At 42.8% G+C, this 12,547-nt stretch overlaps 1 protein-coding gene and 1 long non-coding RNA gene across 2 annotated transcripts; both read right to left on the reverse strand.

The window, feature by feature from the left end:
* LOC120694997 (low molecular mass early light-inducible protein HV60, chloroplastic-like) lies at positions 1 to 1,051 on the reverse strand. The gene is made up of 2 exons (XM_039978327.1): positions 1,026 to 1,051; positions 1 to 846 (listed from the first exon to the last, which is right to left on the reverse strand). The coding sequence occupies exons 1-2, from the start codon at positions 1,049 to 1,051 to the stop codon at positions 222 to 224; spliced, it is 651 nt and encodes a 216-aa protein (XP_039834261.1). The 3' UTR covers positions 1 to 221.
* A 1,825-nt stretch (positions 1,052 to 2,876) lies between these two features.
* On the reverse strand, positions 2,877 to 3,988 carry LOC120663646. Its single transcript, XR_005670556.1, has 2 exons — positions 3,157 to 3,988; positions 2,877 to 3,088 (listed from the first exon to the last, which is right to left on the reverse strand). It is a non-coding gene; the product is annotated as an uncharacterized LOC120663646 (long non-coding RNA).
* Between the last annotated feature and the right edge of the window lie 8,559 nt (positions 3,989 to 12,547).

Here is a 12,547-nt window from a genome sequence, read left to right on the forward strand (position 1 = left end):
TTTCCAGTGAAAATTTGACTTGTTTTCTGTTTGGGTTTCGGAAAACGGAGACGAAATGAAGCTTGTAGGATCGGAGTCCTGCAATATTTTTGGAATAATATGTTGAATTTTCCAAGCTAGTTGATGTAGGACAGAACAGAGAACCTGCCTGGGTTACAGGCACACCACACGGACACGGGGTCCAAGTCCAAGTCCAACTCCACGCGCACAACCGTGGGCATCTACACGTTGACGAAGGGCGCGCCGGTGATGTACTCGGTGACGGCGAGCGCGACGAGGCCCAGCATGGCGAAGCGGCCGTTCCAGAGCTCGGCGTCGGCGCTCATGACGCCGCCGCTGCGGCCCTCGGCGCTCTCCCCCCTGAGGACCGGCACCAGCGACGCCACGGAGAGCACGGCGGCCGTGGCCGCGAACCAGGCGAGCCCGGACCCGCTGCCAGCCTGCGAGAGGAGGCCCCCGCCGCGGGACGCCTCGACGGCGAGCGCGGACACGAAGCCCACCATGGCGAGCCGCCCGTTGATGCGCTCCGGGGCCGGGCCGCTGAACGCCAGCGCGTCCCACAGCCCGGGCCTCGCCGCCGCCTTGGGCTTCGCCGTCAGGGGAGTGGAGGGCGCCGCGGTTGTCGCCTCCGTTGCTGACTCGGCGTCCTCGGCCTGGGCCCTGACGACCAGGGCTCGCCGCCGCGGCGCGGCCGCCGGGACGCGGACCGGGAGGACGCCGGCACGCGCGCCGGCGGTGGTGAAGGCGAGGGAGCCCATGGAGGCCATCACCGTGACTGCCGTTGGAGTTGCTTCCTTCTCTTGCTGTGGATGGTTGCTTGCGACTTGCCAGTGCCGTGGCGGCCAGCTTTATAGTGGGAGGCGCGAGAGCTAGCTCGCCCGTGACGGGGCGGCGCCGTGGGCAGTGGTGGCGACGGCGGGGGCCACGTCGGCAGGAGAGTCACGGCCGTAAACGCCGATGAGAGAGAGTACGAGGGCTAGCTATCTAGTAGTACATGCGCGCGACGTGGAGCGAGGCAGGGTCACAGCGAGCTGGGCGGCTGCGTCGCCATCGACGTGGATGCCCAGGCCGCCGCGCAGGCAGCGGGAACGTGGCTGCGAGCGTGGGCGAGTGGCGACAAGGAAGAAGAAGCTGCCAAGCCGAGGAAGGCGCCGTCTATTATAGTGGCTGGGTGGCCGTGTGGTGTGGCTAATGCGATTTTAATTCAGGCGTTTGCTTCGTTTAGCAAATACTCCCTCCATTTTAATTTGCATATCATATTAAATTTATTCTATGTTAAATTTACTTAAGTTTGACTAAATCTATATAAAATATAGCAACAATCATATTATATATCTAACATATGCACTATCAAATTTGATAGTGTAAATGTTATTATTTTTTCTGTAAATTTGGTGAAATTTGATCAAATTTGACTTAGAACAAACCTAATACGTGTAAATAAAATAATTTGGAAACTGGTTTTTGGAAACTATTGGTGGAGAAAGTTTTCTAACTCCTAATACTTTATGGAAATTAAAGTTCCAAATCTGTTTTTCGAAATTATTTTTTCAGCATTTTTGGAGATGCTCGAATAAGCGAACTGGATTGTGATTTGTGAGTTACATCAAATCGTTTAGAGACAGCCTTGATCGACAAGCTTTGTCCGACTGTGTGGTTCTCGTTTTGTTCTCCAGCGATCTCGATCCACCGTGGGTCACAAAAGTGCGCATATTTCTCTCGATCACTGTTTTCATGTTCTCCTTGGTTCTCAAAGATACTAGCTACTCGCCCTATTCCAAAATGCAATAATCTCTCTCTATACTAAAATGTAATCATTTCTAACATTATTTTAAAACAAACCATTTTCAATTTGAATAAATTTATGAAAAATAGCAACAATTGTGATCTCAAATAGTAGGATGATCTGTATGTAATATGAAATAGGACTAAAATTTATTAACTAAGCTTTACCTAACTTTAACGTATTTATAATTGGACGAACATAGGTCATTAAACGTAAATCAGAGCTGAGAACTAGACAAGCAAATTTGGGCTTGATCCAACAAGAATCGAGCTCATAATATGTTATGAAAAGAAAACGTAAATATTAGGGTCATTCTAAGAAAAACAGATGGTCTAATTCAATTTATTGTTTTAAGACAATCTAATTCAATTTCTTACAAAATAATTCGTCACAATTGTCATGCCACATAGGATGCCACATCAAACTTTTGTCCATCCTGGAAAAAATATAGAAGCTAAGTAAATCTTGGTTCTTTTTCAAGAACACGTTGCATGATGCAGGAGGTAGTTAAGGCATGGTTACAAACATAGGCTTTTCCTCTTTCTCTTTCTCTCTTCTCCTTTTCATCTTCCTTCTTTTCTTCGTCTTTCATGATTGAAAATTGTTCGAACTTTGGGAGGCTTCATGGGCTGCATGAGTGTGTGTGTGTGTGGGCCGGGGGGGGGGGGGGGGTTGGCCCCCCTGCCATGCAGGATCCAATCCATCTCTGTTTCTCAAGTGTATATCAATACTGCAATAATAAACAACATCAATATAGCAGTGCCATGGGTTTCTGTAACACCCAAAATTTAAATTTTGTTTGAATTCAAAATAGTTTTATTCAAATGATCCTTGTGCTGTGTAAAAAGAAAAAAAACTTTTCTTTTTCCTCCCCTTTCTCTTGGCAGCCCGTCCCAGCTCTCTTTTACTTCATCTTCCTTCTTTTCTTTTTCTCTTCTTTGGTTGAAAATTGTGGCTTTGGGAGGCTCCATGGGCGGAGGCCCCCTGTTAAGATTAATTAATAGTGATCAATTAGGATTAATAGCATCATTAGCAACTGCTAATGATGGTTGTACGGCATGGCCCTTTCGGGGCTTTTGGCCCCTTCGCATCAGGCAAATGCCTGATCCCCTTTGTATATATTACTTTATTGTCCATCAATACACACTGTTACAACACTTTTCACTCAACACGTTATCACGCACGCGCTCGCCACTGACGAGAAAGAAAAGAAGGGATGGCAGCGACAGGAGAAGAAAGAAAAAGAACACAGATGACCGCCGGGGAGTTCTCGGGGAGGACATCGCCGGCGCTGAACGCCCCCTGCAGGAAGAACACGCCGGTGATTTCGCCGGAGAACTGCAAGGTAAAGGACATGGCTAACCCCGTACCTTCCATGAATGCCATGGTGGACTCCATCACCGACGCCGTCGAGTCTACACTCCACCGTGGCCAAACCGCAGGAGGCCTCCGCCGCCAGATGCTGCAGAGCACGATTCGTTGCGTTCTTCGCTACATCCATGCTCAGCGCATCCCTCCTCGCCATTTCAACGGCATCCACACTAAGGGGAGTGGCGGTCGGCGGCAATCGACGCCGCAACTGCCGCCACACTGGACGCCGCGCTCGTCGTCCACACTGCCGCCGCCCATGGCGCCGGCACTGCTCCCGCTGCCGCCTCCTCCACCGTTGCCGTCCCCCATGCTTGCACGCCCTCGGAACGGAGGTGGCGGCCCTCTGGCTACAAGCCATGGCGCCCCCTCCATTCCCAACATCGAGGCCGCTGCGTGACCGCCCGGCTTCGCCTACGACTTCAACGTCGTTCTTCCTCCTCCTCCCCCACCGCCGGGACGCCCTTCCTACGTCGACGCGGCGGCCAATCGCCCGCGCAGGGGCGTCCTCCCTCCGGGGCCGGCTCTTGGCGCCGGATTCGCCTCTCCCTCGACTCCGGGGGAGGCGGCTCTGCACCCTTAAGCACCGTCGGGATGGCTGGTGGGGGGCGGATCCTACGTGCCCCGGCTTGCAGTGACGGTCCTAGGGACCGGAGCTCGCCGGGGACGGGCGGACTTGCTCCGCCGGTCGGCCTCCATGGCCGAGCTTTGAAGCTCGCCATAAGAGGAGGGAAAGGGGGATTGGAGGTTGAAGACAAGGGGCGGCGGCAGCTGGACGGCGGCCAAGGGCAGCAGGCGACAACAGCGGACGGCAGAGGGCGACGGCCGATGGCCGGCGGCGGTGGCTAGTGGACAGGGGCGGTTAGGGTCTCCAAACCCTAACCGTCGCCTTATATAGGCCGCTGGAGACCGGACTGGGCCGGCCGTCTGCACCTGGCCCCTAGCGGACCGGGCCGAGCGCCAGGTCACGGGCCGGTTGGGCGGCGCGCCTGACCGTTGGCCGATGGGCCGCGCGTGCGCGCGCCTGGCTGCTGGGCCCGCCGGGCCGCTTGCGTGGCTGCCCACTGGATTTCTATTTCTTATTTTCTTAGTTATTTTCCATTTTAACAGCATTAGTAGTATAATTAGCCTCTGTTTTAGCTAATTTGTTTTCTTGTGAGACTTATCTACTTAAATTGTATTGTATGTTGTTAATCAGTACTGCTGTTCTTGTGTTTATATATGTTGGCACAAAAATCAACACACTGGAATCCGAGGGCAAGTGTTTGCTAAGCTTCGGAAAGTAGACCAAGCGTGCCAGTCAATTTGACCTGTAATTGACAAAGGATAAATAAAGTAAAATTCGAGAGCGTATCGGCTGGGATTCCGAATATCTCTCAAGTGGCGTATCGGCAAGGCTCCGCCGATACAGAAAATGATAACAGATTCGGTAAGATAAACGTGTATTAAAAGCGATATAAAGGAAATCGGCAAGAGACTGCCGATATCGGTATGCAACAGACGGCTTTGATCTAAACCGACACGTGCCAAAAAACAATGCACAAACCTACAAATGTATGGATCTGAGCAAAGCTGAGCTTACAACCAATCTAACCGGCTTTGCAAGATTTAATGTGAAAATAAGATAACTAACAACCGATTAAATGGATCGTGAAGCCGGGTAATTTGTGAATTAATCTAGACGAGACGACAGCGATACGCCCGGAAGTCAAAGCCTAAATATAATTCGATAACTTTTGAATAGATCTGAACGAAGCGACAGCGATGCGCCCGGAAGCTAAAGCTCAGATTTACTCGGTAAACGAAAACTTACCAGCAGATCAAGTCGCTCGAATGTGAGGCGTCCTTGATTAACTTGAAAGAACTCGTCGAAAAAGAAAAGAAAATACGAAGTCGCCGAAAAGTAAATTGCAGGTAAAAAGTAGAGTTTGTTTGTTGATCGTGTGATAAATCTTTTACAATGGACGGGGTACATATTTATAGCCTAGGCAGCCTAGCCGGTTACGAGAGAATAAATATCTAAACAAACTAATATTAAGATACATAGATTCTAATTTCCCTTCCACAGAATCCTTACTATTGAAGCTTCCTTGATTTGGCGGCGGTGGCGGCGGCCCACGCAGAAACAACCATGCGACAGATTTAGCCATCATCCTTGCGTGCACAACTAACCAGGCCTCTCACACGTGACATGGACCAGCACTTATACCACAATCTTTACTTTCTTTATTCTCATCAAACATCACCTCGTGCACATGGCCGGTGATTATTTCCCCATATTCAATTATAGAAACCAACCATAAGCTTTGCCCTTTGCTTGTACGTGCAAGCCTTTCTTTTAATCTTGCCTTTTCTTTATTCTAATCAAATTCGCACGCACGAGCTTCCTTCATAATTAATTAATACGGCCACTACCTTTAATCACCTTCCATGCAAATTAGGAGCATCTCCCTAATGCACGTGCATGTGTGCTCGCCCATGCTTGCATTCTTCCTGGAAGAACCAACGCCATTAGAAACTTACCGATTGCTGCCCATGCATGTTTGATCCCTCTTGCTACGACTCCAGCGCACGTATGCCACTAGCCGATGATCTTCATAATTCAGATTACACCGGATTTGTCAAAATCCGGTGTCAACAGTATATATTTGTGGCTTGATTTAATATGTATATACATTGCGATTAAATATCCTATGAGAGTATTATTTGTGCGATCATATTTTCTTTTGCATTATACACATATTATTTTTGTGTTCTTTTCTGGTATATATTAGTGCAAATTATCCTCTCTGTTTTTGCACTTTATACTTGTTTATATTGTCTCTACTTCATAGAATCATGTATGTTTGTGCCCCAAAACATTTAGCACTACATACAAGTTAACTAGAGCAATTCCAACATTCGTTAATTAAATTGTACACCTACTATTGCCTTAAATAATACAACATTCTCATGTTTGATTTAATTTACCTTACGGTAAATTCACTAAGTCCATAATTGTCCACGGAGGACCATGGCCACTAAGGAGTTCGAGGAACTCGCATTAGATGGCAGCAATTACCCTACATGGGCTTCTGATATCGAGATAGCGATTGCATCTCGTGGTCTTTTGGCTACAATAGAGCCTGCCCAAGCTGGAGTTGTCCTCCAAGACAAGCAAGTCTATACAGCTTTGGCTTTACTATGATTTTATATTCATAAGGATCTCAAAGCTGAATACCTTATGACTAAAAATCTTCGTGAATTATGGGACTATCTGAAAGAGTGTTATGAGCAGCAAAAGGAACTCATTTGGCCTGAGGATAATCATGAATGGAATCACTTACGTCTCCAAGATTCTAAATCTCCAAGATTCTAAATCTCCAAGATTCTAAATCTGTGGCGGACTATAATCATGTTGTTCATAAAATTTGCTCTAAATTGAAGTTTTGCGAGAAAGAGCCAACAGATGCAGATAAGATAGAGAAAACACTCTCTATTATGCTTCCGTCTGATCGTGTATTGCAACAGCAATACCGGGCCAAGAATTACCAAGTTTATTCTCAGCTCATCCATACATTGACTCAGGCCGAAAAACATGCCAAGCTTCTTATGAAGAATCATCATAAGCACCCGGTTGGTTCGGCACCTTTACATGAGGTTCACAATGTACAGAAAAATGCTAAGAATAAAAAGTTCAATGGAACTACTCCAAAGAATAGATTTGGTAAATGCAAACACAATAAGGGGCAGAGACCGAATTCATACAAGAGGAGCAAAGACAATGCGAGATCCAAAAATGACAACAAGTGTCATAGATGTGGTGACTTCTCGCATTTTGCTAAGAATTGTAGTGCTCCAAAGTATTTGGTTGCTTTGTACCAAAAGTCATTAAAAGAGAGCAAGCACCCAGGAGGAACAAGATATGAGACACACTTCAATCTTGCATCCGAGATTGTCAAGGATAAGAGTTGTTCACACCAGGAACCAAAAGAATAGGAGAACAACAACACTCTTCACGTTGAAGAGAAAATACCATCAACTGACAACATGCTCATAGACTTCGGTTCTGGAGACATGTTTGGAGATATTGACTAATTTTTTGGTCCATAACTTGATATCAGATTGCACATATGTTGTCAATAGTTATTTTCGATTGTATTATTTGTTATAAGGATTGCATACCTAAGTTATTTAGTTTGTACATACTCATAAATATTGTAATATCATACTTTTATATTATTCAATATATTGTATGTTTATGTCTATATGTTATAATATTAAATTAAATTATATTACTGTTTTACATATAGATGTCTCTTGATTGCAATCCAAAGGAGGAAGAATTATGCCTTGTGGACTCATGTACCACAAACTCTATACTTAGAGAGATCAAATATTTTCAAACTCTTACAAAAAAAGAGGGAAACATTATGACTATTGCTGGTCGTGGCGCATTAATAGTTGGCTCTGGACAAGCCACTATTACTCTCCCTATGGGTACACAGATTATGATAGAGGATGCATTGTTGTATCCTGATTCGACTCGTACCCTTTTAAGTTATAGAGATATCCGTAAGAATGGTTTTCATGTAGAAACACATGAAGACAATAAAGATGAATTCCTTCTCTTTAGTAAACTTACGAGATTTGGCAAACAAATCTGCGAAAAGATTTCTTCACTCCCAACTGGATTGTACTTTACATACATAAAGCCTATAGAACATATTGCTTATAAAATAATTTTCCAAAATGTCGATACATTCCAGAACTAGCATGATCGACTAGGGCATCCTGGACTAGGGATGATGAGGAAAATTATTAACAATTCAATTGGTCATGATATGGAAAACACAAAGTTTCCCCAGAATAAAGATTTTTTTTTTGCACTGCTTGTTCAATTGGAAAATTAATTTTAAGACCATCATATCTTAAAATTAGAGCTGAACCACTAAAATTCCTTGAAAGAATTCAAGGAGATATTTATGGTCCGATTCAACCATTGTCGGGACCGTTCAAATATTTCATGATATTGATAGACGCATCTACTAGATGGTCTCATGTGTCCCTTTCATCGACATGCAACCATGCTTTCGCTAAGATAATGGCTCAACTTATTAAGTTGAAGGCTCATTATCCTGAACATCGGATTCAATCTATCCGAATGGACAATGCTGCTGAATTCTCATCCCGTGTATTTAATGATTATTGTATGGCATTGGAAATTCAGGTTCAGCACTCGGTTCCATATGTCCATACCCAAAATGGTTTGGCTAAATCATTGATTAAATGAATCAAGCTCATTGCAAGGCCATTACTAATGAATTGCAAATTGCCTACGTTGTGTTGAGGTCACGCAGTTCTGCACGCTGCCGATTTGATCCAACTAAGACCAACTGCATATCACGAAACCTCCCCATTGCAGTTAGTACGTGGAAATCCTCCGAGTATTTCCCATTTGCGTAAGTTTGGGTGCGCTGTATACGTACCCATCTCACCACCTCAGCGAACATCGATGGGCCCTCACAGAAAACTAGGGATCTATGTTGGATATTCATCTCCGCCCATCATTAAGTATTTAGAACCCTTGACTGGGGATCTATTTCCTGCCCGTTTCGCTGATTGTATTTTTAATGGGGATCATTTCCCGGCATTAGGGGGAGAATTGTACCAAAAAGAATGCCAGAAAATTAATTGGAATGCAGAAGGCATTTCATTCTCTGATCCACGTACTACAGAAACTGAACTACAAGTTCAAAGAATTATTGATTTGCAAAATATTGCAAACAATCTGCCAGACGCTTTTGATGATTATAAAGGTGTCACAAAGTCTATATATCCTGCAAGGAACGTGCCTGAAAGAGTGGAGGTACCTAATAAAACCACTCAACCCCAAACTGGAAAGAAGAGGGGGAGAAGCACTTCCAAGAAGCAAGAAAAGACTGGAAATACATCTAAAATTTCCATTGATAGACAATTAAAGGACAAGCAATGTCTTGTGGATATATGTGATCCACAATCTAGCCCAATTATGCACATAAACACTGAGGCTGGAACATCAGAAGACCCTAGATCCATCATATTGGGAGATCATGATGAGTCTTTAAGGGTAGACGAAATTGCTATAAATTTCGTTGAGACTGGAGAGTCTTATGATCGTAAGTCCACGATAGTCGACTGTTACCTCTCTGAGCACATTGCAAATATTCTTCAAACAGATTCAGATCCCAAGTCTATGACAGAGTGCAAGAAGCGCTCTGACTGGGATAAGTGGAAGATAGCAATAGAAATAGAGATTGCCTCGCTTTATAAAAGGAAAGTGTTTTCAGCTGTAATGCCAACACCTCCTGGTATCCTTCCTGTGGGATACAAATGGGTTTTCATTCGTAAAAGAAATGAAAACAACGAAGTGGTGAGATATAAAGCAAGGCTAGTGGCACAAGGTTTTACGCAAAGACCTGCCGTTGATTTCAACGAAACCTATTCTCCAGTAATAAGTGGAATAACCTTCCGATATTTAATATTGCTGGCAGTACAAAATCATCGATCTATGCAGTTAATGGACGTAGTGACCGCATATTTATATGGGCCATTGGATTATGAGATATACATGAAAGTTCCTGAAGGAATTAGTATACCAGATAATAAGGCAAATCACAACATGTATTGTGTCAAGTTGCAGAAGTCATTATATGGCTTAAAATAGTTAGGCCGAATGTGGTACAATCGGTTAAGTGAATTCCTTAAATTGAAAGGATACACAAATAATGATGACTGCCCATGTGTCTTCATTAAGAAATTTTCAACAGGATTTTGTATTATATCGGTATACGTTAATGATCTTAACATCATTGGCAATGGATCCGATATTAATGAAGCACGTCATCATTTAAAGACGAGTTCGAAATGAAAGATTTGGGTCAAACCAAATTTTGCTTGGGTTTACAACTTGAGCACTTTCATTCTGGTATATTTATATACCAAGCTTCCTATGTCCAGAAAATATTAGAAAAATTCAATATAGACAAGTCATATCCAGCAAAAACTCCCATGGTAGTATGATCCTTTGAAATTGAGAAGGATCCTTTTAGACCACGGGAAAAAGAAGAAGAGATTTGGGACCACATGTCCCATATCTAAGTGCCATTGGAGCACTAATGTATCTTGCTAACAGCACCAGGCCTGATATTGCATTTGCAGTAAATTTGCTAGCAAGACATAATGCTGCGCCTACCAAACATCATTGGGTAGGAGTCAAAACGGTATTAAGATATCTCAATGGCACTAGAGATCTTGGATTATTTTATAACAGAAATCAAGATCCAAGTTTATTAGGATATACAGATGCTGGTTATTTATCAGATCCCCATAATGGCAGATCGCAAACAGGCTTTGTATTTTTACAAGGAGGAACATCAATCTCTTGGAAATCTACAAAGCAGACATTAGTGTCTACTTCCACCAATCATTCTGATATAATAGCTTTATATGAAACTTCACGCGAATGCGTATGGCTTCGTAGAATGATAAACCACATAATACAATCATGTGGTATAGGTGCGATTGAGACACCAACAATTATCTTTGAAGATAATTCTGCATGGGTTACTCAGATGGAATCATGTTATATTAAGAGTAATATGACTAAACATATTATTCCCAAATTATTCTATCCCCATGAACTCCAAAAGAATGGAGAAATTGAAATCTTGCAGACTAAGTCATGTGATAATTTAGTAGATTTATTCACAAAATCTCTACCATACTCTTCATTTCGTAAATGCGTTGAAGGTATTGGTATGAAGAGACTTAGAGACTTGCAAGGATTAGGGGGAGAATCAAATCAAATATAACTTGAATAATCATTACATTACACTCTTTTCTTTATATAAGTTTTACTCTTATAGAGTTTTCTCATATAAAGTTTTTAATAAGCTAATGTTAACACATTGTATATGTAATATTATCTATTTTTCCTTACTGAGGTTTTTCGAAGATAATATTGAAGACATATTGATCTCTGATCAGATTGTTTTTAGACTATGTCTTTAAGAAATTCTTAAAGGGTCGATTAACATTGGAATTACATATATATCGTGGTGTTTCTCCTTATTTTTCCCACCGGGTTTTAAGGAGTTTTGCCCGATATATCGATATACTTTGGTTTTTTCCCACAGGATTTTTCCAAAGCCTCAAGACGATAATTGATGGACAAATACGATGCCAATAAGAAGACCATTGATCAAGGGGGAGTGTTAAGATTAATTAGGATTAATTAATAGTGATCAATTAGGATTAATAGCGTCATTAGCAACTGCTAATGACGGTTGTACGGCATGGCCCTTTCGGGGCTTTTGGCCCCTTCGCATCAGACAACTGTCTGATCCCCTTTGTATATATTACTTTATTGTCCATCAATACACACTGTTACAACACTTTTCACTCAACACCCCCTACCCCCACGTTGGATCTAGTCCGCCCTGTTTTCCTAAGTGTATATCTAAACTCTAATAAACTACCCCAATCTATAATTTTAGCAGTGCTATGGTTTTCAAAACTTTTTTTAGATAATAAGAAAGAGTATCCGGCCTTGACCTCAAAAGAGGCTACAGCCGCTTATTACAAAGTTTGCAGCTCTTCCATCTGCGATCACAATGACAAAAATAAACATAAGGCGACATAGTCATCCCAAAAGTTTGATGAAGACGCTTATTAAGGACCAATCTTATTACTAAACCTTCATCCATGGTTGGTAAATAACTGCATTACCAAAACCTCTATGATTTGACATGCCTTCTGTACCGCCTTCTTGTCTTCATCATGCCTTTGTAGTTGTGCCTAGAATCTGAGCCAATGGGTTCCCCGATATAGTACATGTAAATAAGTTTTAGTTAGAGATTGTCAAACACCACATCATTCCTACTAAGCCAAATGGCCCAACACAAAGCAGATGCTCCTACTAACAGTTGTCTTTTTAACTTCGTTCCAACCCCTCTAAGCCAATTACCAAACAGATGAGTAATACTACGAGGCGGATTTAAAACAAAGGTAAATTGTATGGCTCTCCATAGGAATTTGGCTACATGACAATCAAAAAGAAGTGTTGAATAGTTTTATCACTAGAACAGAAGCAACAATATTTGTTGTCATTCCAATTCCGTCTACTTACCTTTTCAAGACCAAAGTATTTTGAGAAAAATATATCTTAATATTTTTTGTCAAATATTGAAAATAAAATATACATATTTTTTTATGGAAAAAAATACATATTCTTAGCTTGTTCTGGTGTTTTATATCAGCTTTGCAAAAAAAAAACGTGTTCTCAAAATACCAGCCTCGCAAAAAAATTGGATCGCCGGCAAACTCCCCGAGTACTTTTCTTAACTATCTTCCTTGACCGTTTTAAACATATCA

This window comes from Panicum virgatum, chromosome 2K, assembly GCF_016808335.1.
Source record: "Panicum virgatum strain AP13 chromosome 2K, P.virgatum_v5, whole genome shotgun sequence".
Taxonomy (NCBI): Eukaryota; Viridiplantae; Streptophyta; class Magnoliopsida; order Poales; family Poaceae; genus Panicum; species Panicum virgatum.